Source organism: Anser cygnoides, chromosome 1 (assembly GCF_040182565.1).
Source record: "Anser cygnoides isolate HZ-2024a breed goose chromosome 1, Taihu_goose_T2T_genome, whole genome shotgun sequence".
In the NCBI taxonomy this organism is placed as follows: domain Eukaryota; kingdom Metazoa; phylum Chordata; class Aves; order Anseriformes; family Anatidae; genus Anser; species Anser cygnoides.
Genome location: NC_089873.1, coordinates 115812430 through 115840017, shown reverse-complemented (window position 1 = coordinate 115840017; position 27588 = coordinate 115812430). Strand labels below are relative to the sequence as shown.

The following is a 27588-nucleotide window of genomic DNA, read 5'->3' as shown; positions in this document are numbered from 1 at the left end:
CATGCCATTAGTGGTTTACCACTTAGGTTCCAAAAGGATAAAAACAATTTCATAAAAGAGACCACAGGCTGTCCATTTTCAGCCTCAGTGCAGGGCAAATGCTTCAGAGAATATGAAACCCATCATTTAAAATAATAATTTAGTATTTGTGTTTGGAAAGCATGGCCAAAATGCCCTTTGAACACACCAGAGCACAGTGATGTGGAGCTGGGTGGATACAGTCGCAGGGACAGCATTTTGGCTCACCCTGGTGTGATGCTGGGAGCCCTGGCCCTGTGTTGCCTTGTCTGGGTGCTGCAGTGGGTGCTCCCAGCTCATCCTCCAACCAGGAGCAGTGCAGGTCTTCCAGCGTGTCTCAGGGACCCTCACCTGGGTGAGGAAGTCCATCTGGCTCTCCTTCCCCTGCTGATGGTGCAGGGCTGGGCAGGTTCATGAGGACAGCCTGTGATCCTTTCTGTCTTGTCCCCAGAATTGCCTTCTGCAAGAGAAGTAGTTTTGTTTTCTGAAAGTTTGAATCTCAGACAGACTTCAGTGAGCTAGTGAGGGAAAGAAAAGTTTTTGTCTGTCCTAAGGCCTCAGTGAATTTGTCCACCTGGTCCATCTGCTTGCTCCTTTGAGGATGGCCTCTTCCCCTTCCTCTATGACCCTTCTTCCCCCCTGGGCAAACCAGGCTGGATCTTCACTCCTCCGCTCATGTTTGTGGAAGGATTTGCACTGGCTTCAGCCAGGACTGAATCAAACCCTGGAGAAGACCTGGTGTCTCCTCTCCTGAAAGCTAAATTTAGGACTCAATGTGCTGTGTTATAGCCTTGCCTTTAGCAAGGGAAGCTGGAGGTGGAAGTGTCCTCTCAGACTGTCTCTGACTGTGACTACAACTACATGAGTTTTTAGTGATGCTTCGTGCAGCCATATTATATTGAGCACGATGTTTGCTCTTTTGTAAGAAAGGAAATTTCCCCCTGCTCCCTTCATTAAAATGAGTGTTGTGCCTTATTCAAAACAAGAACCAATCAAAGAAGGAACACAGTTGGGCAAATGACAAGAGAAACAGAACTGTGCCATGGTGAATTTTTATGGAAATACTGTCTGAATAGTATTTCCATGAAAAAGCAACTTACAGATGTAGGCTGCACTTGCGTGAAGGAGAGTGTAATGCACCACACCCTGAATCTGACAAGATCTATAAACTTCTCATGTATTTTACGTTTAGGCAACAAAGAGGCCATATTTAACACAGAAAAGTTTTCTTCTTCACTGCAATGTAATCGTGTTAGCCCCAGTGGTGGAAAAAATAAACCAAGGGGAAAAAATATGGAAGAAACAACATTTCAAATATAAAGTCAATTAACTAATCTACTGAAAAGGAAATTTTCAGTATCTTAAGAAATCTGACTTGACCTATCAACAGCATCCTAGTTAAGACAATGACTTGGAAGTCTGTGTAAATCTATCTGGTGGTCCTCTTCCTGAAGGAACATGAATGGCTTAATAACTGCAGAAGGTTGTTCCTGTTGATGGCTGTGGGATTTTTCTCATTCACTTTAGTAGAAAAGGGATTAGGGGAGCAATATAAAAAGCAAGCAATGAAGGATGATTGATGTTAGTGTTCAAAAAATGGGAGAGGGGAAAAAGGTAAAAACATCAGCCTACACTTGAAATTGCCATACTTAGATCTACTTAGACATATTTTCTGGAGGTGTCGTAGCCTTTTCAATGGGCTGGTTTCCAAATGGCCTGACCAATTTTAGTGTAGACTTGCTGGCTATCAGCAGAGCTCTTGCAAAGGTTGGTTTTTGGAATCTGTTAGTTTTCCCTTGTTCCCTTGTTTCTGTGATTTTTCATTTCATACCAATCAAGTTTGGAATGTCCTGAGAGAAATTCTTGAGACAGCCTTGGAATTTTTCAGCCTATTCCTGCATGTCACTTTCTGAAATAAATGTGAATTTTTTTTTTTTTAAATCTACTATAGCTTATAACTTGATGTCATTGCTATTCTAAGAATAATAACCCATGGCTGTTTAACTGACTTGATTGTTTGCATTTCCTTTTGACATTTCCAGAGATAAATTAGAAGTAATAGTAGTAAGTACATTCTCCTATCGTCCTTTCTAAACTTGTCACTGTCAAATAGAATATGACTGTGTAAGGGTTTTAAAGATAAAGGCAGTTTTCAAATGACACAGTGTATTCATAAGGGTCTGCAATGGAGCAGATCGCGTTACAGAAAAACTTTGTTTCAGTTAGGTAGCCCTTGGCTCTGGAGTTGGGAGTAGAGGTGAGTGACTGTTATTTTTAAACAATATTAGGTTTGCCAAGAAAAGAAAAAGAAAAAAAAAAAAAGGAATCTCAGCAGGACTGAAATTATGAGCAGATTTGAAGATTTGGTCAAGGCATTAAAAAGAGTTAGAATATGTGCTTGACAAGGCGCTGTAGCTCTGGTGCTCCCCAATACAGGTTGTAACCCATGCAGGTTAGCTCCATGCTCTCAGTCAGTTTTGGAGCTGGGGATCCATGCTGATTGGGTGTCTCAAGACTGTGGGCAGCACCTTAATATGACAAGCCCTGGCAAAGTAACAGGGGATCACCTGCCAGCAGAGCACCCAGGAGCACATCCCTGCTCGCTGGGTGACAGTGGGCAATATCTCTGTGCTCCTCTCACCAAACCTCCCAAGCTGGCATGAAGCCCATATAAAAAATGTAATAAGCCATGGAAAATGCATCAGTAGCACGTGCTGACATCAGTGGAACCCACATGGGGATGGAGAAGGGATCCTGTTACCCCCTGCTCAGCTGCACAACCCTTTAATCCAGCCGGGAACTAAATGTTAACCCTTTCAAAGCTCTCCCGGCGAGGAGGGAGAGGGCAAGAAAATGTTTCTTATTTCATTAAGGTTTAACCTCAGGTCTGTATAAGCACAGATGTGCCAACAAAAGTGCAAATGGCTCAGCAAATATTGCAGATGGCAATGGCTGTTCTGGGGTGAGTGAATGCAAAGTTGAGTTCAATCTGCTGTAGTCAATAAACTGTTGTTCTGTGCTCTCATCCTCTGCAATGTCAGAAGAGCATTGGAGTGAATTAGAGCCTTCTGTTTACACTGGAACTGATTATTGTCCCGTGTGCAGTCGGAGACATGTTTCACTAAAGGGCAATTCATGGCACATTCTCCTGAAAAGAAGAAAAATCAGTTTATGCCATTGCAGGACTTGCTGCTACCTCTGCTTACCACACCCCCACTCCACACCCCCACCTGAGCATGCTCAGGCATCTCCTGCATAGCCCTAGAAAAGGGATATTACATCTCTGGATTATTACCCCAGTGCTTTTATTTTTCAGCCCACTACAGGAAGGGTTCATAGAGTATATCCAGAAAGATGTTTTTGTTCCCCACCTTGAGTTTCAGTCCCAAGACTGCCAATTAAATTATCCCATAAATCCTCCATTATAGGTAGTAAAACCTAATTTTAGATTTCCTGCCCACTCTAGTGTCCTGCCTGATTGCTACCAGTTGGATAAAGGCTCAACCTGTTAAGCAGACAATTGTAGTGAACTGACTGTTTCTTTCTGTGCCACATGTGGAGAACTTTTTAATATGTGGCATTTGGTCATAATTCTCTCTGGCTATTTTCTACCTCTTAGTTGCTCATTTTTTTTTTTTTTTTAAAGGCTGAAAAGTAGACATCTGTAATTTATTCTTTTGTCAAAAGGTTTTGTGAGAGAAAAGGTTGGTGCCGTGTAGATTGGGAAGAATGTTAACCTACCTGCCACCACTGAAACAATAATAGTTTAAAATTAGTTCTTGTATAATTCCCATTTAAAAGAAAATTCCTGCATTAATAGAGCTAACACATTTCTGTTTAAGTTGAAAATATGTCAGGTCATCTGAATATAAATACATTCTTTCCCTTCTTGTTCAAATGCAAACATATTATTTAGCTGCAAACAGAGCTAATTTTCTTGAGGGTAGATTCTGCCAACCACATTCTCACTGTGAATTTTATTTCACATGCAGCCTCACTAAAGATTCCAATTTTATTATGCCTTTAAACACCCCTAGACTGGTATTTTTCTTCATAAGCTGTACTGAGAACAAATAATAAATAAGGCTGCCACAAAAAGTGGTTTTGTCATGTGAACAAGGTGTCAGCATCTGTGCATTGCCCTGATCTTTGGGCAAAAGGGTACTTGCATTCAATGTGGAGCATTTCTCCCACTGAAACTTAGGTAGAAATCAAGAATCTGTCTGTAAGGAATACTTAAACCTAAAGTTCTCCAGGAAATTAACACTTTTCTTTGGCTGCCTGCTAGATTTTATTGTTAACCTGGTAAAATTTGTGACTCACCCAAATCAGGTATTTTAATATTGTGGTGATACCTGAGTACATCTTGCACCTCGATAAAGCACTGTCTTTTTGGATGTGACTGTATTTCCTGCCTGAATAAATTGGTGATGTTTTAACAACTCTGTGTCAAATCAGGAATGTCCGTGGCAGTCAACAAGGGGCTTTTTCACCTCCAGAATACCGTGCCAGGAAGTTACAGGGTTTAATTCAGATACCAAGTTCCTATAATCTTACGGGCATCTACAAAAGGGAAAAATGCTGCTGAGAGATGTCATGCTGAGGAGGGAAACTGCTTCTGAGATTAACATTACACACATGCTGGACCAGGACTTTCCTCTGGGATCCAGATTTGGTGATCTATCAACCTACTGGTGATACGTCAACTCTATCTACTGGGGTAGGTAGAGTTCAGGTGAGCCTGCGGGTGACAACCCCAGCACATGCAGGTAGTGCTCATGTGGCTGCACAATGTCGTGGCTTAGAAAGCGTACGTCCTAGCTGGCAGGAGGACTGTGAGTGCAGAAAGGGGTTGTCCTACTTAGAGGGACAAACTTTTTTTTTAGCCATCCGGATCAGCCACACCAGCAGCTGCCTCTGAGTGCAAAGCCAAGCAGCCCCCTTCGGCAGTGCTGCCCAGGGTGGGCTCTCTGGTGTCCAATGAAGGGTGCTCTTTTTTAGCTTTCCCTCACCTTTTAAGAAAGGCAGTATTTTCAAGTCTATTAAACCTCTGCAGAATTTGGGAAAAACTGGGAAATGATTCCTAAGCAGATGGAAGAAAAGGTCAGGAGACACTCACATATGCACACAAGTCTCTTTGCTTAAAGAAGTTGGCTAAAAATGGATCTGCAGCATTTTCCTTGCTAAACGAATCTTCTCCACCTAGCTGTGTTTATTGTACTGTGACTGTATGTGGGGAGATTATCATTTGTTAAGTGATGCCTGAAGCACTGTATAAAAAGTAAAACATACATAAAGACTAACAAAGAAAAGAAGAAAGGAATTTAGGCCTGCCGGTCACAGCGCTGTTCCTTTAATGATTGCCGAAATATAATGTGCATTTTCCATGACATATTATTTGTCCAGTGTAGAAACCTGTAAATATGAGAGTCTGTCCAGGCAAGAATGAATGGTCCCATCAGTGCTCAGGAATGGAGAATGGACAGACAGTTTGATGGAGAACGTGGAAAATAGAAAACAATCACAGATTTTCTGTGTTAAAGTGCAAGGGTGACTGACTGTACTGTTCAGAGTGCATATCTCTGTGAGCTGCTGGATTTCTTGGCTGTGTAGTTTACTCCAGAAATCAAACCTTGTATCAGAATTGTGCTGCTCGATCACAACTTTCCTAGACACAGCGCCTATAAAGAAAACTTTGAAATGTAATCCAAGTGACTGTAACCACTCAGCAACATCTCTATCTCTGTAGGCAGCATGGGAAAAAAAAATCTTTGAAGCAGAAAGTACTTGATTTATCTGTGGGGTATAATTATGAAACCTAATCATGGTGTCTAAAATGTCAATACTGTAAAATATTTCCTAGTTGAATGTTTGGTATCAAACTAGCAGCAACACCTTCACCTATGCCAGAGTTTCAGCTTTCATATCTAGTACCTTACGCACTTCGATACCTGTTTGTAGTTCTCCGAATTTTTAATTAGGAAGCAGCAAGAAATGAAGACAATTTAATACCAAGTCCAGTAACAGTAGGAATTCTACATTGACTGATTGTACTAGGCACTTTCAGACTTTCTTCATTTGCAAATACTGGCTTTTTCCGTTGAGCTTAGAGTTTTGCTGAATATCCAGCATCATGCAGGGGAATGCTCTTAATTCTAGGTATCTGGCTGCAGAATTTGAGCTAGGCATGTGTCAAGTCTATGCTGTCTTGAATATGCTACTGTTACTAGAGAAAAAAAAAGTCTCTCCGGTATGCTAAGAAGAAGGGACGTGCTGGGGTTTGCAATTTTAGCATTACAGATTCTTTATTATTAATAGATTAGTGGGGATTTTTCCAAAGACTCCTATGAGTCACAAGAGCTCCTGTTACTAAATTTCATATACTCATTTATTTATACAACTATACACGAGGTCTTACGGTCTTTTCAGCCCAGAAAGAGACAAGTAGTATAAGTGTAAATGCAGTTTATTGAGTTCTGGAGGTCATAAATATCTCCTTTAACATCTTATTTATCTTGAACTATGTGCATTGAAAGCGGTGTCTCAAAATGAGGAAAGAAGGGGCATATGCTGCTCCTTTGGACAACCTGTGTATTCATACCCAAAATGAAACTTTGGCAGAGAGTAGTTAGAATTAAACTGTCACCACCAAAGTAGTTTTACTTTATGTACTGAAAGGTTATATGAGTTTTATAGGTTCATTTATTTTGCTGATTAACAGTCCAGTCCTGCTCTTGACTGTCTCCTGTTTTCTTCATCCCTGTGGCTTTCTCAAGATGAGCAGAAGAGATAAAGTCTCAGGCAGATGGAAATGTGAGAACAGGAATGTAAAATGAGGAAATTAAGTATTCTTCATTTTCCCCTCCCAACATATATTCAGCTGGACTTCATGACAACATTTTGTTTTCATACCATGAAGAAACCATCCAGGCACATCACAGTAATGCAAGACCTCAGTATACCAGTGAGACTGCTATGTATCAAGGTGTTAGCTAGAAGAAATGTGTAGCAAAGAAATTGGGACCAGATAATGGTCTATATTCTGTCAATCTTTCAACTTCTTCGGGTTGTATACTATATTAGTAGGAAGCCTGCATCTTTAAGGTTGTATGTGTTAATCTCAATTTGTATATGTTGCTGCTGATTTTATTTCATGATCTGTTCCATGCCAAATACCAGAAAAATAACAGCTACATTCAAACTAAAGTTTATGTAAAGTAAGTGGGTAAGTGTTATGTGTATCATAATAATGTAGGTTAGAGTAATTTTTCTTTAATGAAGTGTAAATAAGCTATTTAAAGTAACTAATGAGTTTGGGTGTTCCTTGTTGTCCATTCTGAGTCTTTTAGCAGATGGGTACTGAGCAGATGTTGAAAATCAGGCCTTATTCTTGCCTTGACTGGATGAACAAAACTACTCAGCCTCCTTAGAAAAAGTTTACCTGTACTTCTTGCTGCCAAGAACGTTCTGAGAAAAAAAAAAAAAAAAGTTATCTTTGTCTCCTCTTGATATCTCACCACTACTGAAGTGTAATGACAAGTATACATTATTTTCTTGAAAACTAAAGATGAGTAGGGAATGTCCCTATCTCATTTCTTTTAGCTATATTAATAACAATAAGCAAGAATTAAGAGCATTCTGAATAGCTGACTGATAGTAACATGAGTGTTTTCAACAAAAGAAAACACTACTGTTTTATTTCCAACATGCAAACAAAGTTGATGCATCACAACATCAAGGCCATGGTGATAGATAAGGGGAATATTGGACAATATAAAAAATTCTGAAAAAAAATAAATTGTTTTGGGTTAAAATGATGAAACAACCTGACCATATACTATCTGTTGGCAAACATGAGGCAAGTTTGTCTTTTCTTTCAAAAGGTCTGCATGGGCACAGCTAGCTGTGCCTCCTCTTCTTAATGAGACAGAAAATGTCCTATGTGCAGGTAGTGCAGAGCTGCCTTTCTACTGTGCTGAGCTATATGGTAACTTCTGTCATGCCCTCTGTCGTGCTCCCTTCCTATATCCCTGCCATAACGTAAAAGCTGTTTTCCAAGATGAGAGAATTTAAAAGGTCATACTGGTTTTAATAACCTGTGCACACACTGGACAAATGAGACTGTATGCTAGTGTTATGCTATTCTAAAGGGTATAGTAAAGAGGAGACTGGCAGAAAGTAGGGTATTTGGTTATCTCCCTTTATTTTCTGACATGACAGCTCGCCAATGTGTTATTCTCCTTTTGCTTTGCCATTCTCTCTTCTTCTTCTCTCTGGTAAGGAACACCTTTTAAGAAACAAATTGTCTCCTTACTTGTCTCTACAGTGCCTCATACATGTTATGCTTTTGCCCCTTATTTGCGTTCTGCATGATGACTGCAAAGACAGGATGTATCCTGAGGGTGTGTTAGCTGAGGAGGGAATCTGCCTACGAAAATACTCTTAGGATGATTTTTCCTGTGATTATGGAAATTAATAGCTATGAGATGGGTGCACTATTTGCCTGTTAATTCACATGAGTGCATGCGGGAAGAGCATGCTGGATGGGAGGGTGTCATTTGTGTTAATTTGCAACAAGCTTGTAAATGGTATCCAAAGTGATTGTTTAAATCTGCAGTCCTATATAAGTGAAGGTTCAGTTAGCAGAAGAATCAAATTTTTCCACAGTTGAGATGAGAAAAGGGCACATTTATAGGGATAGGTAATTCTCTGTAAGGAGTTCTTTTTCTTAAACCCAAATTATTGCTTTTAATTATTTTAACAACCTCCTTTTCTTTATGGTAAAGAATTTGGGTAAATATATTTATGGGCAGTCCTTTTAGTTATGTTTATTTAGTGACCTTTCATTTGTTTCAGATGTCCAGAAAAATGAGTGGGTGTCCACAATTCTGTTTTAGAATATTTAGGATATGAAGTTTTTCTTCTGTATAGATCTTAAGCATTGTTGTGAATTTGACCATTAGAAGTGTTGTCCCTGAGCTCTTTCTGTGCTGTCCTCAAAAATTCATGAATTTGACTCCCTCACTGGTCCATGGAAACATATTTTCAAGGAACTCTAAACATCCAGACCTCAGTTCAAATTCTTGCCATCGTTTAAGTAGAGTGCAGATGTAAAATGGGATCTCTCTCCCCTGTTTAGGATATCCTTGGTATAACATTTAAAGATGCCGTCAGATGGGTCTCCCTGAATCCTTCTGTATGAGTGGGTCTTTTTGAGTTAAAAAATTTGGTCCTGGAGTGAAAAAGACTCTAGCCTATGTGGTTGAAACATGTGGAAAGCAGGACACATGCATACTGGTCTCTGCTATGTTGACTCTCTAATTATTTATGTACGACATAACATTGTCAAAAGGAGCAGTTAAAATACGCATTGTGCCTTTGCATATCCCATCAGATCTCGGAACGTGCTCCTAGGAGTCAGAAGCTGTGACTCCATCACAGGTTGGAGCAAAACGTGCCCCTGCCCTGTATCAAGTGAGAGCAGCATTTGACGAACCGCTGGGGCATGGAGAGGTTCACAAAACTGGGGAGAGGAGCCGTGATAGTGCTGCTTTTCTTTTTCTCTTGGTTCTCACAATGCCTTTCATAACCAAACTGTTGTGCAAAATTGGTTCAAATGTTGTGATGGTTAGGGATGGATGAAAGCTGCATTTTTTTCCCCCTGAAAAAAAAAAGTCCAAGAAGTCATCATCCCTAAATTTGAAAAAGAAGTGTCTTGCTTGGAGCAGTTCCCACCAAGAAATAAAAGTATTGGCAATATTCCTGTCATCAATACCACATTGTTCTGTATTCTGCTCTGCAGGGTTTCAACATGCTCTACTTGATTTTGACTTCAGAGGATGGAAATAGACTTGTATTTTTAGGTAAATATCTGTCATTGGATTGTCCTGCTTCAGAGCCAGTTCTTCGGACTCTACAGGAATACTTCCACTGTTCTCAGTGAAAGACTTGCTCTTTATTCCTGTGGAAGGATTTTTAAGCGAAGTCAATGAAAACTAAAGCTGCAGAACAGTTTCAGCTCCCAAGAAACTTCTGTGTTGAGACCAGTGCCCATTTTAAGCCCCAGAGTGAGTAACAGAAGGCATCAATTAAATTCAATCGACTTATTTTAATACAAGTTCGTATGCAGACCAGTCCTCTAGTTAATAGCTAAACAAAAGTATGACTGAGATGAAAGAGTATACTTTGTAGCTAGACATGAAGCATTTATCTCCTTACATGGCACTTCATGTTTCCTTTATATTCTGTGGTAAGAACTTCACAGTTAAAAAAAAGTTTCTAGATTAGGGCTAGAAGCTGCCCAAATATAGCGATGAAGACGCTTGAGCCAAGCTGAGGATTTGGTGGCTGTTTTAAAATTCTTTTTTTCCCCCTTTTTAGTAACTCTGATCCTAGCAGAGACATGGGGTTTTGTTGCAGATGGTTGTTATACATACTGAAAGGACTGTATACTCACAATATGCTCCATAAGCTATTAAATGCTGTAAAAGCCTGGCAGGCTTTATAGTTTGCATCCTGCCATTAGAGTTTCCTCTGAAGTCTGTCAAAGGGACATAATTCCACTCTAATTAAAGCTATTCCCCCTTTCCAAATGTGAAACTGGCCTAATTATGACTAATTGTTTCACAAATATAAAATAGGCCTAATTGTTCCCTACCCCTTGACCACTTTGCCCTGCTTACTCTGAGCTTAGCTGAACCCCTGTGGAGGGCTTTTTGTCTCCATTATACTCCGTCAGGACTATGATATGTAGCCAGAGGAAAAGAGAAGGTATCTGGAGCATGTTGTTATTTTTTCATTGAAGGTAAAAACAGGATCTGTGACATCACAGTATGTGGGTCCCTTACTGCCCCACAGATCTCAGAATTGGGGAGAAGACTCTCAAATCATTGCACTTTGTACCCTTCTGAAAATACAAGCTCTTTTCTTCTCCTGCCTTTCGGCAAGGAGAGTAAAAAAGATGTTGGCACCAGTTACTTGAGGAAAGATAGATTTATTTTTGTAGGATGTTTGGTGTTGTGATACTGTCTGGAGAAAATCCTGAGTCATTTTGAAGTCATTTGGCACTCAAAACACCAATTCTAATTACAGCTAATTCATATGTACCACTGAGTCCTTATGCAATACATACAACTTCTGTATGCTATAAAGAATATCATACCAATGACTAACACCATCTTAGTTAGCTTTGCCTGTCACATGTCTTTCTAAGGTGATGGAATTTTATTTTATTTTTTATTTTTTCCCCTCCTTTTGGTGTATTGATCAATCTCAGAGTGCTATGTCTTCCAGACATACTAGTTTGAGGCAGATTTGAAACCCACTGATATGAATAGGATCTGAGCAGGATCTGAGCTTTTGATCTTTTGTAGTTCCTGCTAGAGATCGAGTCCATTAGCTACTCAGGGGTTTCCTTTGTTAGGTCTGAGGTACACGAATATGAAGCACACAAATATTATACAACCAGTCTTGCAAATATTCTAAAAGTAAAATTCCAAGTTCAAAAATTATGGCATACTACAACACCAAGCATCAAAGAACGTGGAAGTGACAATACAGCTTTGTTTCTTTTTCATCCTAACTATATTCATTAGCAGGTTGAACAACGATGAGTCAAAGCTTGGGGTGGAAAGAACAGTAATTTAATTTTTCAATTCTACTGAAAAAACAAAGTCATGGCTGTTCTAGACCTGGTATTTGACATTTATACACACCTGGCATATAAAAAAGTGGAAGGAATGGGATCTAGATTTAAAGGAAATATTTTGCATCATTCAGTTAAATTCTTTGAACTTCCAGATTTTTATTTTTTTTTAATTATTTTTTTTTTCTCTTAGGAGTACATTAATTTAAAGAAATGAAAGACTGACGTTTCAGAAAAAAAAATAAATCTGAATCTACATGCTACCATGTTCAGAAAAAAAAAAGTTAATTCTGAAATATACAGCTTTTACTAATGGCTAATGATTTCATAGAATACAAATTGGAAAAAAAAAAGAACATTTTTGGTACAAATTTTCAAGCTGTTATGGGGTTTAGAATTCTTACTAAAGCTATGATAATACATTTGTTGTGACACAGCAAGTCAGTGGCTATGCAGCACTGAGCAAAAGATAAAAAGATTGAATGAAAAAGGTCCAAAGTTTGCAGAATAGAAAAAAATATCATGGTGGTCTTCAGCTACCCAGTGGCGAAATGCCAAGAAGACACATACATACTCTTCTCAGAGGTATATAGCAAAGGCCAAGAGACAACAGTTGTAAGCTGCAATAGTGGAAATTGTGACCAGAAAAATGGAAAAAAATCACCCTGAGAGTTGCCACACACTGAAACAGATGGCTAGAGCAGTAGTGTAATTCGGGTTTGGGAGATATTCAGAGCTTGACAGGACAAGACCCTGAGCAACCTGCTGTAATTGGCTTTGAGCATGAATTTAGGCGAAATGTGTCACCTCCATCCAGCCTCATTTGTTCTGTGATTCTCGTGCCTCAGAGCTCATGCATGGTCCACCACATAAACATGGAGATGCTGCAGAAAGTATATGGTAGAGTCAGGAGGCATTGCTATGTACAGCATCTTGTCCCAACATGAGGTGGGATTACCTTGTGTGCTCTAGAGTTGGGAGATTAACTCTGTGTGGCAGCAACACAGATGTGATATCTTGTAGGGGTGCTTCCATGGGAAAGGAGAAGAAAGGATTTTTTTAAGGGGCAAATGAAGATCCAGAGGTAAAAGTTGGCCTACACTGTAACTAAGTTCCTGTCAACCAGGAAGCGGTTTAAGGGTCACAGTTCAACACCACAGCTGTTTTGCCATCTGGATTAGTTCTCCTTTGCTAGATCTCCGTGCTGGATCTGGAGTTCACCATGTGGGAGACCCCAGGACAATGCTGTGTTTGGTGTCCCAACAGATGGGCCAGTTAGATTGACAGCATCTTAGTAGCTGACACAAAAGCCATATGCTCAAATTGCCATCAGCACTGTTGATTGTTACTGGAATTGGTCAGAATCAGCACAGAATAGTCAGCAGGGTTTCGTAAGAAAAACTGCTGCTTTTCTTCCGAAAGTTTGAATAATTTCTAGACAAAACATTTGTCAATTCTTGTTGAGCATAGGAATGGGAATGAGACTTTGAAATGAGGAATATTTTGGACATAAACACTGCAAAAAAAATGTAAGCAGTTGTTAGGCATAATGGGAGCTGAGGAAATTTGCAGCGCAGGAAAAAATGAAAGGGAATTATTTGTTGCATTAAAAAATGCTAATGGGTCTTGCTTAAGGCTGCACCCCTGAGGAAAAAAATGTGAAGAGGTACGTAAAAAGTGTATTCTAAACTTGGACTCTACAATTAGATTTGAATAATCAAAATCTCACTTTTTTTATGTGTCTATTTCTCATCATTATTTAGCAGGAGATTCTGAGATGGGATCAGTTGCTTTGAAAGGAGAGAACAAAGAAAAATTTTAGATTATAAAAATATTGAAGGAACGTTTTCTTGTGAGCTAAACAGTTTCGAGTTAGGTCTTTTGTTACAAGAGGTCCTAACATATGTCTGAACCAAAAGAAAGAGTGGATGGCCAACATGGGGTACACGCAGTCTGCGTTAAATTCCTGTGATGAAAGTCCTGTGAGACTTAGTAGGTCACCTGAGTTGTGTCTACAAGCAATTTGGTGTTGTGTGTTGACTACTAGTTTTAAAGAAATGAATTCAGGTAGCAGAAGCAGTTTGGCTACATCAATTTACTACACTTACATGAATTTACCTCTTAATTGCTTTCACCTAGCATTGAATTTCTACAGATCTCCATATTAACAAGGTAATCTGAATGCACAGCTTCCATGTCAGCTGCCAGTCCAGTGAGCCTGATCCCTGCAGGCTCAAGTACAACAGACACCATCCTCAACAGGTTTTTCACCAATGTAGAGCAGCCCAAGTACTTATTAATGCATTGGGACTATTTTATGTTAGACATATATCTCCCTACGTATATTTCCATTTTCTCCTTCAAGGACCATGAGCTGTTGAAATGCTAGAAGCACAAGAACCATATGACTACTTCAGCTGTACTGAGGATACCGGTATTGTCTGGGGGATTGTGAATGGGCCAGCTCTTAAATACCTGAGTATTACAGGTCCTGAACTTACCATTTACATAGGGGGAAGATATTATTCAGGCTTCCTGAGACAATCTGAATTTCTCCTTTATAATTGCAATGTGTTTCTGCCAGTTCTGGGAACAAACTACTTCTGCAGCCGTGTTCTCCATTCAAAGTTGGTACTTCCTTCAGGCACAAACCCCTTCATAAGTGGGTGAAACGTGTGTGCCCACATAGCAGTTGGAGTCTGATTCTACATGGCTGAAATCTGTGGTAGTTTTGCTGTTTACTTGAACATAAATGGGATTGGGTCCTGTGCTAGTTAAGTGCTTTTGTGAACCGTTTTGATGGAAGGCACAGCAATAAATGTAATAAGATAATAAACTTTGGCCGTATTTCTATAGCAATGTATAGGCCCATCTGTATGCCTTATGTCAATAAAAAACAACTAATTACAGAATAACTAAATATAAAGGGCCCCTCTGCTTAAGAAAACCCTCCTGTATTCCATTCCCAAACTTCCTATTACATCTACTGAAAGTCTGGACTGTAAGCCACATTTCTTCTATTAAGTTCTGATTTTGAATCAATCCTAAGCGAGAAGATAACTGTAGCCTTATCCTTCCAAAGGCATATTCATGTCTTTATACATTGAGAGCAGTCCCATTTGCTCTGGAAGAACTGCTTCCAAAGTGCAGAGGTGGTTGGTTGCATCTGTAACTCTTTGCCATGCTGGGGCCTTCCGAAGTTCTGCTGGAAAAGCACGCAGGAGTGAGCTAAACCTGCCTTAACCCTGTGATCACTTTTCTTCTCCAGCTGTACGTAAAACATATTGTGATTTTTAACTTAGCCAAATGCAAAACTCCATGCACTGCTTCTGCTGCGCTTTTTGCCTGCTATGAAATCAGACTCAGTGAGCTAAATATATTCATCTTCACTCTGTTTTAAAATAGTGTATGAGGTGGGATATAAACATTTCCTGTGCAGTGTAGAGAAATAAACATACTAGGAGTTTTCAGCTGAGGTTAATGAATGTCTTTTCCATGTGAAATATCTTTCTTCACATTTCTGAGTCAAGCTTGTATCTTTGCTTGGTACAGGTTCCACATTGTGTTGTAAATTTCATGCTATAGCTTTACACGCACTATTAGGAAATACATTTAAATCCACAAAACATTATTTTTCTAAGCACTTAACTTTAGACATTACAGTTTCACAAGTGCCAAGTTGATGTTTCATCTAACAAAATACTTCAAAATCCAGATGCTGAAAAAATGAGACTAAATTTATACATTCAGTCAATATTAGCCATTTATAGACATTCTTCAAATAAATTTGAAATAAAAATAAAAACAAAGCTGTGAAGGCCATAAATCAAAGCATTATTAAAGATGACATACCCTTTGAAAGTACTTTCTTACTAAGGATATATAATATTTCCATTTTTATAGTGCATTAATATTTTTATTGATAAAGCAAGATTCAAATTCGAGCAGGAGTGCCAGTCTTTCTGATACATACTTTTGAAGCACTTCTTGCAAAGCAGGTCAACACTCATTGAAAGTCACTTTCTTTCTTAAATACTTCATGTTTATACAGCTGTTCCAATTTTTATTTTTACTTTCCAACATCTGAAATAAAAGTGCCACAAGTAAAAAGAGAAATTAAACCAATAGAAAAAAAAAAAGAAGAAAAAAAGAAAAAAAAAAGATTTTATGGCAAGGACGTATAAGAGGAGTAAAAAGCATTTAGAAACATAAAGAAAAATTGGTCTGAAGAATTTCAAACACTCTGCATAGTTTTGTTCTCTAGTCTAACGACCATTTCTTCTGGAAGCTGGCATAATTTACTAATATGCTAAAGAATCATCATGGCATGTATTTGCACTTTGTCTTCTTAAGAATAGTTTAAGAAAAAAATGGTGTTGCCAGTCATGTTATTTGGGTTAATGTTGTTCCCAGTGAAGCCACTTTTCCATTCTCAGGGTGGGGATTCAAAAATGTAGAAATCTTGCAGGGGATTATCAAGAGTCATCCACGCTTCTCCATCACCCTCTCTGTCATGTTTTGCTTATCCCTTCGCTGAGGATTTATCCATTCCCTCTGCTGCTGATATCCCATAAATTGATCCCCCTATTTTGCTTTTGCTGAGTATGTCTGTACATGGCTGTAGAAGTGAAACAGGCATGAATGTCTCTGAAAATAAAGCTGTGCTGGAGAAACATGCTTCAGACACCTCATCCTACTGCTTGGTCCAGTGTTGTTTCCCTTTCAGTCCATGGCTAGGTCTGAGCTTCTTCTGGAAAATTTCCACATAGAGGGCCATTTTTCATTCTCCCTGGAACACCTTAAATCCATAAAACAATAAATTGCTTGCATGTGCCCAAATCTGTAACATTCCATGTTTCTATGATTCTATGTGAATGTTCTCCGTGATGGGGATTGACAATACTTCAGTGAGTGGCCTGCTCTTGGTTTGATTTGCCTCAGAAAAGTTCTGTCGAGCTTGATTTAGGGCTTGATACAATCTTTGCTGTCCCTCAAGGCCCATCACTCCTCTGAGGGAATCTGTCCGGGATTTATGGCTCCCACCCATGAATGGCACAAATTCAGCACAGAGAGCATTGCAGGGAGGTGCCACAGCAGGAGTGGGTAGTTAGGTCATGACTGGGATGTACAGGTAGGGACTGGGCAGCTACAGAAATTTCTTCCCACTGATGCTCTGTGAGAGCTTCAAAGAAGGTGTCCAGGGTAAATTCCCCAGCACACAAAAGTGCCTCTCCTGTTTGCATAACCCTGGACCAACAAGAGCGAGTGCATACACATAGGAAAGAACAGCAAAACAATACTGTTTATTAAAACAGTGGTACTACTCATTAGAACAAGAAGTATCCCCCAGAAATCTAAGGGAAGAAAAGGGAGGACAACTTTCCAGTGCAGATTACTGAAACATTTCTTGCATCCCCAAAGTGAATACTTTCATGCAAAGGATTCTGTGCCAGTACATTCTGTTCCTGAACAGCATATACATTTCTTGAATATGACAACCGAGGAAATTTATGGAAAACAGAGAAAGCATTAACTATTTTTTATTTCTCGCTCATATATTTCCAAGCTAAGTGGCATTACACTTTATTTCTCCCATATATCTTATTTTATATTCTTCAGATTTTAGATATTGTTTTTAACTGTAGCAATTCAGGGTGATTGTAGGTTTGGCAGAACTGTGTGAATAATGTGCAGCAAATAATGCACACCTTTAATATACTCTGTAATTATTGAAAGTGCATGGTGTATGTCATTTCTCATTATGCAAATTTAATCAAATAGCTATCCTCAAAAGGTCTGTGAGGTGTTCACAAAATTCCCTATGACTTTGAGAAATACTGTTGTTTTCTGCTTATTATGTATATGCCATCAGTTTGTACCAAATACCTAAGTATGGTTAAAAAATTAATGTCATCTGAACACTGTGTGCAGTGCCAAACAGATTGATTCTTACCTAGCACTTTCCATGGGCTTATTAGAAATAGATCTGTGAACAAAAGGAAAATAGAGGCATAGGTATCTGACAACTAGAAGGCAGCTAGAGCATCCAGGCTAATCTCATGTACATCATCTGCCCTTCAGTTTCACACAGCCACTTCTGACCTGGAAAATCAAGGTACCAGAACTGTATGCGGAATGCCATCATGCTCAAATCTTTCCCAAACAAATACCCTTGAAATGCAAGAGGCAGAAGCCAAGGAAAGCTTTAAGGAACTGGTAACATGCACCACAGGGGATTGCTCTGTAATTTGTTCTTATTGAGCTGGATCTTGTCATTTCACTTTCTAAAGCACACTCATTTTGTTTTATCTTTTCACAGAAGATATTAGTTTTACTTAGCTTGTGACTCAGCCTCAAAATAATTTCTCATTAATTCATTTGATAACAGTGTGTATATCTTTCCACAGCTGTAATTTTAAGTGGAGCGTTGGTTGAGATGTTTGAAACAGACCTGGGTCCTAACAGTGGAATGAATGTAAATTAGAAGTTACTGTTTGTCACTATATATCTCTTCTGATGTCATCTGGCTTTTGTACAGTGCTCTATTTTTCGTTTGAAAGTCGTATTTCTGTAGAGCACTAAGGTCCATAATTATAACCTGCAGACAGAAATTGTGTGGTGGTTACTTTGTGGCTGTGGGTCTTGTTCTTGTGGAGGTGACTTGTGGACATCTTCAGCTAAGCATGGAGTTGTGTTGAGATTGAGTAGTTAAACACAGAAATCTGACAGGACAGCTCTAGCATGAAACTGAAAGGCAACAAAGTGTATCAAACAGGAATTTGACTTGATCTGGCAACTTTTCTGGTGAACTCTGTGGTTTTCCACTTGGAGAGTATAAAGTCTTGAATTCATTTGCTGCTGTCCCCATGGTATCCTGTGCATGTGTGTAAGTATCCTGTAACAGGATAAGCATCAGGGAGAAATCATTATCAAACACCCCTGCATGGTATTATGATAGACAGTCAAAACCTTGAGCTATGGAAAGTGGTTTATGCAGTTAAATGTGTCAGACGTGACTCAAAAGTCTCCTTCCTTTCTGAAGATATTACTTCATTCATGTTAACCACATTTGTAAGTGGCCTGGACTGAAGAGATAGTGTTTGGGGAATTCCAGACTCTTTTATACGCAGTTGGGAGTTTCAGGAATAGCTACTCTGCATTCCACTTTGATATATAATCCTCATTATGGCTTTGAATAAGAACATGGTAATTCGCCAAAAAATAAATAAAACAAGTTATTGGTCAGAGGCGTACTATATAGGGAGTGCTAATAAAAACAAATATTTTTGGCTGTAGTCTAAAGTTCCTACTGTAAATGAGCTAATTTAGGGCTGTATCCTCCCCTGAGATCATGCATTAAACTTAAGATAAGCAGTAGCAGTACAGATATATTTGGGTGGTAGTGTAGAAATGTGCCTTCTCCATAGGCTCCACATTCACAGCGAAGGAGTGGGGGACCATTCTCTGCCTTTTCCCCATAGGTGGACTGACCTCTCCAAGAAAAAGAGCACTGTTCATTCATAACGAGAAACTTAACTCCTTGTACTACCAATTCATGGTTTAACTCCTCAGGAATGTGTGCAGAAGAGCTTTGTATCCCAGAACAAAATCCATCTTCAGTTTCGATGAACTCCAGGAGAGGCAGACGTAGATATAGATGGCAAAGATATGCCTTCAGATAACGCATCCATTTCCACCCACAGATGCAAAGGACCTGGACTACAGCTATTAGTGCAGAGCTAACTGTAAACCCTGGCCATCTGGGCCCTCACAAACAGGTGGTGACACGTGGTTCATTCTTCAGTTACTGACTCGCTTACGGTAATATTCAGCTTGTGGTTTCATGGTCAGCTTAACTCACTCAGAGCCCACAGCTGCTGATGACAGGCGTGGGTCTCCCCTCCCTGCCACTCGCAACCCTGGGGTCTCTGGAGATGCCACGATTCGCTGGACCAGGGAGCTGGTGATGTTGAAAGGAATCCCATTTGCTTTCAGGTCAACCAGTACCCTGACCTGTCTGAGGGAAATAACATTAGTACCGTGTGAGGGAGAGAACTTATCGGCATGAGCTAGTTGTAAACACAACTCTTAGGTGGCTTTTCAGGAGGAGAGCTGGGTGGAGGAGTTGTGTTTATTTTGAGGGGAAATAAAAAGTAACATTTATTTATTTATTTATTAATATTTTAAGGTGTTTTTTAAACATGAAAAATTTTTTGGCTTTTAGCTGCCAGAATTGAAACCCAATAACCAACCAACCCCTTTGCCCCCTGCTTTTTTTTCCCTACTGATTTTTTAAACAAAGAATGCCATTTTATCTAAAAATCTAAAAAAAAAAATTAAGAAGATACAATTGGAAAATTATCTCTCAGAGAGATTACTATTTATTTAATGTACTCATAAGTACAGATATGCATTAGATTCACAGGTTAGGATCTATTAATCCTAACTTACTAATGGAACAGTAAATTCCAGGTAGCATCAGTTCACACTTGCAGCTAAGCACATCAGTGCACAAACACATCCATTGTGTGCAATCCTGCAAAGGCAGGATGAGTACAAAAAGTTTTAGTTAAGTATGGAAATTTGTAGAAATGCTGGCTGACGGGCTCATCTTTTCCTATTTTCATATTTTAGTTTTCTTGTCCTTTACTGCCCATATTTTTTTTTTTAATTTTTTTTTTGGTTCATGGTATCCACCTGCAGTCATGAAGTCATATCCTAACAGAGAATATGTACTGTCTGCAGATGAATTGACTTGACAGTAGCGTTTCTTGAATGTGGCAGGATCTTTCCACGGGGTTTTATTGTTGAGGTTGTTAGAATGCAGAGAGATCGCAACAAACGAAGCAACAAAAATAAATTGAAGTGGTTATACTCAACCACAAGCTAAACACAAAAGCTTTAAGCCCGTTATACAGCTCTGCTATGTAATAGAATAGTGTCAATATTGTCCCTGGGTTGGAAGAGTTGTATTTCACAGATTCTGCTCATCATAGCCCTGGTTTACAACTGCTGAATTGTAAACATCCTGTGATTTCAGTTCTGGGCTTTTCTTCAGTAGATATGACTGGGTTTTGCTCCTCATGCCATTTCCCTCCCCGCATGCTTGTATTAATCTTCTGCTCCTGAGTTTTGCATATATGAACTGAACTGGGTAAACTTCTGGCCTGTCTCAGACAGTCACAAAAGTACAGTTTATTTCAGTGGATGAGGATTTCACCTCTTCTCTTCATACTACTATTAAGAGTGACTTCACACTGGTTTTCAGTTTCTGGTCCTTGGAGCTCCTTGGATCTGTTCACTGTTCCTAAAGTGTAACAAGCCTAAATTTGCCTCAGATTTGCTCTACAAGAGTTCACAATATAACTGTGACAATTTTAGGTGTCCACAAAAGCTGAAAAGCACACGTATGTCAGTCACCTAACTAAGTAGGGAAGCTTTAACGTAAGGCAGTAGTAACTTGCACTATTTCTAAACACCATGAGGAGATATGCAAATTTACATGCCTTTTGGATATCCCAGTCTTTCTCTCTTTTACGCGCTATCTCACTAGTGCTGGTAGGACCCAGATGCCCAGAGAGAGATTTCCTGAAAAAACAATCCAGAAATGGATAGAGTTGCACATTGCAAAAATTCTCAAACAGCTGAAAAACATCAGTTCTTATAAAATATGTGACAAGCACAGCTTGCATGACAGTGGGGGGGAGGGTATGAAAGTCCTGCTGGCACTCACTCAGGACAGTCTGCATAGCTGTTGACGGATTCACCTCCTGTGAGTAATGGTAAACATCCTAAAGTCATGCCGGTAGAAATTCTCTGCAATGCCACTCAGTATTATTCATCATGCCGGCACGTGTGTGTGTGTGCGTGCAAATTTCCAGTGCTGTGCGCTGTGCATAGCCTTTCCCTCTGTCTTTTACTCACACAAGTGTGAATTGTAAAGTGCAGGTCCTTGCCACCTCAGAGGCATGGGTACAGGAGTCTTGTCAGACAGACGTTGTCCTCCAAGCGGAGCTTTGCCTCTGCTCTCTCTTGTGCAGCCTGTGCCAGGGTAACCATTTAATATCATCCTTGCTTTCATGGCACCACAAATCTTGCTCAGCATTCTGGTTGTGCTGCTTGTTGTGGATGAAATGGTCCTTTGTTACCTGGTGCTGTACACAATCTGTGGCTTTACTTTTGAGCATTAAATCTTTTGCAGATAAATATTTTGGGCCAGGTTAACCTAACCTGCTCTTTTTTTTTTTTTTTGAATATCATAAGGAAAAGGACCTATGTTCCCATCTGCAAGCAGGGAAGTACCTGGCAGGAGGTGGGGTAACCCCAACATGGAGAGCCAAGAGAGAAGGGTGTATGCCACTCCCCAGACAGAGAGGACATTCAGCCTCCCAGTACTTTGGCAGTATATTGTACATTAAAAAATCTAATCCTTTCGATATGACTATAAAAAGGAAAAACAATGTAATCGCATCTGGCGAACTCTAGAGCCGTACATAATTCTGCGCCCCTTTGATGTGTTAGCATCACTCCTAAACTACAAGTTGCATGCGCAGAAAGGCAACAGACCTGAGAGCCTCACTGTCCCCTCTTGCTTGGGGTGCAGTGCGAACACCAGCACACCGATCTCTGGTTCTTTCCTACCATACCATGGCTGATGCTGTGGGGCCTTCCTCCATTTCAGTCATGGGATGTACACGTCCAGAGGAGAGTAAATGACAGTGATTCGTGACGCCAGAGTCTTCAGGAAAACCTGCTCTTTGGCTATGAATATCCTTCCTAGGCTAAGCCCTAATGCAAGAAAGCACTCAAGCAAGTGCTTAGCTTTCAGTTTATGTTATGATTTCCCTGTTTCAGTCCGCTGGACAGAGGTGTCTCCCTAAAACTGGGTTTGGTGTCATTTGGACTCTTAAAATTAGAGCCATGCTAGTCAGGGGACGCAGAGCAAAATCTGCCGCCACGTGCAAGCCCTGTGACGGACGGTCAAGCACAAACATGACCAGCATGAAATTTGGGGTGGGGGTGGAGGAGGTTCTGGCAATAAATACCATCTGGTTCAGCAAGTTAGTACCAGATGTCTGGAAGCGTCCAATTCCAGCCAGTAAAGGTGGAGCTGAAGTAATTAAAATGATATTTCTGTTTGGAAAAAGGAAGAAATACTGTCACGGCTTTTTAAACAACGATTTGCAAAAGTAAGAAGGCAGAAGTCACGCCTTTTGCAAAATATGTCCCCCTATAGGGTAGGCATGAATGAATGTCCAGGAGAGAAACAAGAATACACTGCCAAAGATTGAGCTTAAAGCAGAATTCCCCCTTTTGGGATCGCTGCTGTGCAGCAGGATGGGGAAAAAAGTCGAATGGCCAGAGCAGTTGCATATGCATCTTTCCAACTCATGGTGGCTAACTTTTGCTTGTCTTTGATTCCCATACTGTGTGGTGCAGAGTTGGCGACTGTCTTGCAAATGCTCTCCATCATCTCCTCTCCTATAAAGAAGCCATCTTATTGGGGGAAAGGTGGGATATGCATAAACCTGGCATCATAGAAGCGACTTCTCCTAAACCCCAGGTCCTTCTAATAACTCCAAGCAAATCTGAGCTCTGAAAGAAAAGCTTGTTTCCCTCCCCAGAGTGCCACGGGGCATTTCTGGAAGAGAGTCCACACCTCTAAGCTCAGCACGTGCTAAGTGCAAAACAATGCTCTTGTCGGGCGAACCACCCAGGCAGCCAGAGCTGGGGAGAGGCAGAACTCCCTGTGGTATCTTCAGGTGTTTCCAGCCCAGCTGTGCTGGGAGCTGCAAGTGGGCTGGGAGAGGTGTGGTCTGGCATGTCCTGTCCTTGCCACCATGCTAGATGGCACCCAGTGGAGCAGGGGACAAGCCCAAGGGCAGGTGGTGCAGCGCTGCTGGGAGGTGGCACGCAGCCCACCATTCTTCAGAAACCTGGGTCAGCCAAGACATGGGGTAGGGGCAAGTGGCACAGTGCATCCTTGTAGGCTGAACAAAGTCACGAGGGACAGAAATAAACTGTGGCACAGTTCCTCAGAAGGCTTTGTCTTTATTCTTTGCTGGTGGTGAGGCACCTTTATGGCAATGCCACGGTGAAAGTACAGGAACTGTGAAAACATGATCAAGTGCTGGGTGCAAAATATTTTTCTGTTCAGTTTAAATGAAATGTAGGAGTTTCCACATTCCATGTATGACGTTTTGAAAGCTTAAAATATGAATCCCATAAATCCAATGAATAACATGACAGGCATGGATTTACTAGGGAAGGGAAAAAGGGAACTGAAAGGCATGTCACTGCTGATGTATATGACTTCAGTCTGAACAACATTGCTGGTGAAAGTTAGCTTTTACTAAAACAAGTGTCTATTGCTTTTGAAGACATTTAAGCTCTGTGGAAAGGTATATCTCCGCTGAAAGTCGTGACATCAGTATCCCATTTGATCACCCATAAATAGCTGAAAAAAGTGTATGAAAGGTCAATCGAAATGGGAATTTGGCATGTGTTGGGGTTTCCCTAGTAGGCTGTAGAATTAAGTACTTGATTTTCATTGATTTGAAGGGGAAAAAACCTGGATCCTTTAAGCAGCAAAGGGGAAATTCATTAAGATCTAAATGGAGGTATCTCTAATTGCTATGTGTAATTCCATAGTTTATACATGGTTTCCTTAAATCATGAGGACACTTTCTGGGGCAAACTGCAACTCGGTGTCAGTCACTCTATCAACTTTTTGCCTGAAAAAATAGATAAAGCCTATCTGCAGTTTGATCTGCAAATTCGTGTAGATCTGAGAACAGATAATGAAATAAAAAAGATGATACTGATGAAGCAGAAGATTTTTTTTTCTGATCATGCCTTACCGCTTTAAAAGATGAAAGAAGTTCAAAGTCATGGGCAAAAAGAAGCCTCTTGCACGAGAAATGGGAATTTCCAGGCTTCTAGGGGAAACAGAGAAAAAGATTACTTTAAATGACATTCATGTTCCTACATTTTTCCATATTTTTTCTAGTTTCCTGACTTATTGATCCCAATTTATTAGCACTTAATTGGTGTTCTAGCTACCGAACAGTACTTTAGATTACTCAAACTATATATTTTTATTATTTTAAATTGTTTTAGTGGTTCCTCACCCCCTGCACAAGTAGAGAAATGCCTCATGCCTGCCGTAATCCCTTTGTGCTTTATTACTGGACATGGATAAGGGATCCCAGAAGATCCATGCTCTGAAGTGCTGTTAATTGAGTGGCTGGACCAGATTTGCAGCTATTGTAAATGGGCACAACTTCAGTGAAACGATACTTGCTTATATCAGCCCCAGATCTGTCCCAGTCCTGCTGTATATGTTTCTAAATTGGGAAGAAGAGATTGTGAAAATCCCTGATATCTCTGATGATTAATAGGGCTGTGCAGTGCAGAGCACATCCCAGAGCTCTTATTTCAGGAAAATCCTCTGTTACAGATAAAGACCAATTTTCCATGAGTTTTTCAGGGCTGACTGTTTTCTCCTATCTGAAATACATCCTTGCAGACTACACAGAAATAGAACTGTCTTAGAGCTTCAGCTGTACTGATTTTCAAGGAAGTCTGGGGAAGGAAAGGTGCTTATATGTCTATAAAAAGATAAGAGATTTCTATTGAAAATAAACCTTTAAAATATAATCATATGACTTTTGTTTCTTTGGTTATGCAGCTGCCTTGGAATCTGAGCTTCTGGTAAACACGTTGGCCTGTTAAAGGACATGATTCAGACTGTCCCAGATCCAGCAGCTCACATCAAGGTTAGTTTCCTGTTTACTGTGAGTCCTCAGATGTTATGAGAGTGATAAAATTTAAGAATATGTATACGTAATGCAGGTCTTCTTGTATATTTATAAATTGTACTACTGTACAGCACTGGCTCTTTTATTTCCTGATATTTGTATGTTATTTGTATGAGTCAGTCATGCATTCTTTGTTGCTGACACCTGTTCTGATGTGTTCTGAAGTATGTGGATATTTTGAGGGTAAATCTTTCTATGACTAAAAGCCCTTGATCATCCTATAATATTTGTTATGCTTGATAAAAAACACCTACTTGCAAAATACTGAATTTGTGTCCCCAGTTCTGCTCCATGAAAACCAGTGGCAAACATTTGCTGAAGAAGAAAAATAAACATAATGCAAAAAGTCAAAGCCACACAAACAACCCTTTGAAAAGACTCAGTGCCTGGTTTTGTGTAAATCAAAGGACAAGGGATTGTGCTATAGTCTTAAAAACAGCATTGTTTTGCTACATTTCAGAAGGCATTGCATTGTTTTTCACTCCTTCACTAATATTATTAGTATTACTATTGTTCTATGTTCTTTTTATCCTTCTGTCATGGAAGAATAGGAACCTGCTAGACATAGCTGTCGATATACTGCTATGAATAAGACATATCTGGGTATTGCCTGTAAACAGCACCTGAGCCTCACAAACTGGCTGGTTAGGGAAATGCTCTAGCTCTGCTTTACTATTTTATTGTCTAGAGGTTTTGTTTGGAAATGGTTGCCTGACTGCTTCTAGAGTTGAACAGCAATTCTTTTCCAGAAGGAAAAAGACACTCATATAGCGGTGTCTTAGGTGGGAAAATCCAGCTGACCCATATTTTTATACATATAAAATACATATAAATACATATACATACAAAAATATGATGAAACTGCACGTTTATCATTCACATGGCTCTGCTGCATCAAAGTACTGCTGGTGTAATGAGATTGCTGTAATCAAAGGGATAGATCAGACATTCTAAGCAAGCTGAGAATGAAAAGATTTCTTTTATTCTTTCTGTCTATCTGCCTTTCTGTTTCTCTGTCTGTCTTTCCTTGAAGCTACTTTTTCTGCCGCTTCTTTTATGGAGTTTCTTCTCATTTAGCCACTATCCACCAGTCAACAACTCTCTATAGAAAAGCTTCATTTTTTTCAACTTATTTTTAACTGAATAAAAATGAAATATTATTTTAAATAGCTCGCTTTTCCTGTAGAAAGGTACTGAATGAAAGAGCCTCTCTATATAACTCCCTACAGCATTTTTGGATTGTGTTTAGATACTAGGGTGAAAGGCAGTGGTAGGAGAGCTCGTCTCTTCCCTCTCTCCAAATTTTCCAAAACCCAGCACATTCAGAGTCTTCTAGCACTCGACTGTCTTTATCGAAAGAGCAGGAAAACACCCCCACCACAAGCAGTCTCTCCCCTTAACATGTCTTGTCACCTGGATTTTAGATTTTGACCGGTAAGAATTCAGAAATTTTATGGGGATTTAGTACCTCTTCATGCTTTCTAAGTTTCCACAATGCCAGAAATAACATTAAGAATAACTCAGTTTCTTGCTTTCTGCCAAAATCGGTATCTGAAGTATTTTTATTTTATTTTATTTTTTACCATGGGAGTTAGAATTTGAGAGAACAAGGCTGGATATGTATGCGTCTTTTTATGGCAAGTAAAAGAAAGCTGCACAGAAATCTCTGTAATAATTCTGTGTTCAAGGGAACCTGTAGGAGTCTATTTTCAGCAGAACAGCACACACAAGTTGTTGCTACACTAAGAAGGGGTGCAAGGAAGGCAGTTACTTTAATACAGTGTTTGGGAGAGGACAACTAGCCAAATAAATCTCAAATCCTTCACATTTCTGTTTATGTAATTAGGGTCTGCTTTGGTCTAAACACATTCTTCAGAAAGCTGCCATGGATGCTGTTCATTTAGACTTTAAAAGTGGATGTAAATACGTTGTTAAAAGTAAGCCATGAGAAAGTAATGTGCATGAGACATGTGAAAGACTATTTGCTGTGATGGTCTTTTCTACCATTAATTGCTGTAGTGTTGTAGAAGGGACACATTGGGTTCATTACAGTCATCCTTGATATGGTTTTGTTTAACTATACTCCATCAGGTAAGTCATATGGTA

General features: G+C 39.7%; 1 protein-coding gene across 3 annotated transcripts in view; it reads left to right on the top strand.

Annotated features, from left to right (window-relative positions):
* Positions 1–27588, top strand: part of ERG (ETS transcription factor ERG) — a 147302-nt gene that overhangs the window by 12654 nt on the left and 107060 nt on the right. For all 3 annotated transcript variants that reach the window (XM_048071472.2, XM_066978885.1, XM_066978869.1), the window contains exon 2: positions 25353–25440. In XM_048071472.2, the coding sequence (XP_047927429.1) occupies positions 25402–25440 (39 nt within the window). In that variant the 5' untranslated portion in view covers positions 25353–25401. The remainder of the gene's footprint in view (positions 1–25352; positions 25441–27588) is intronic.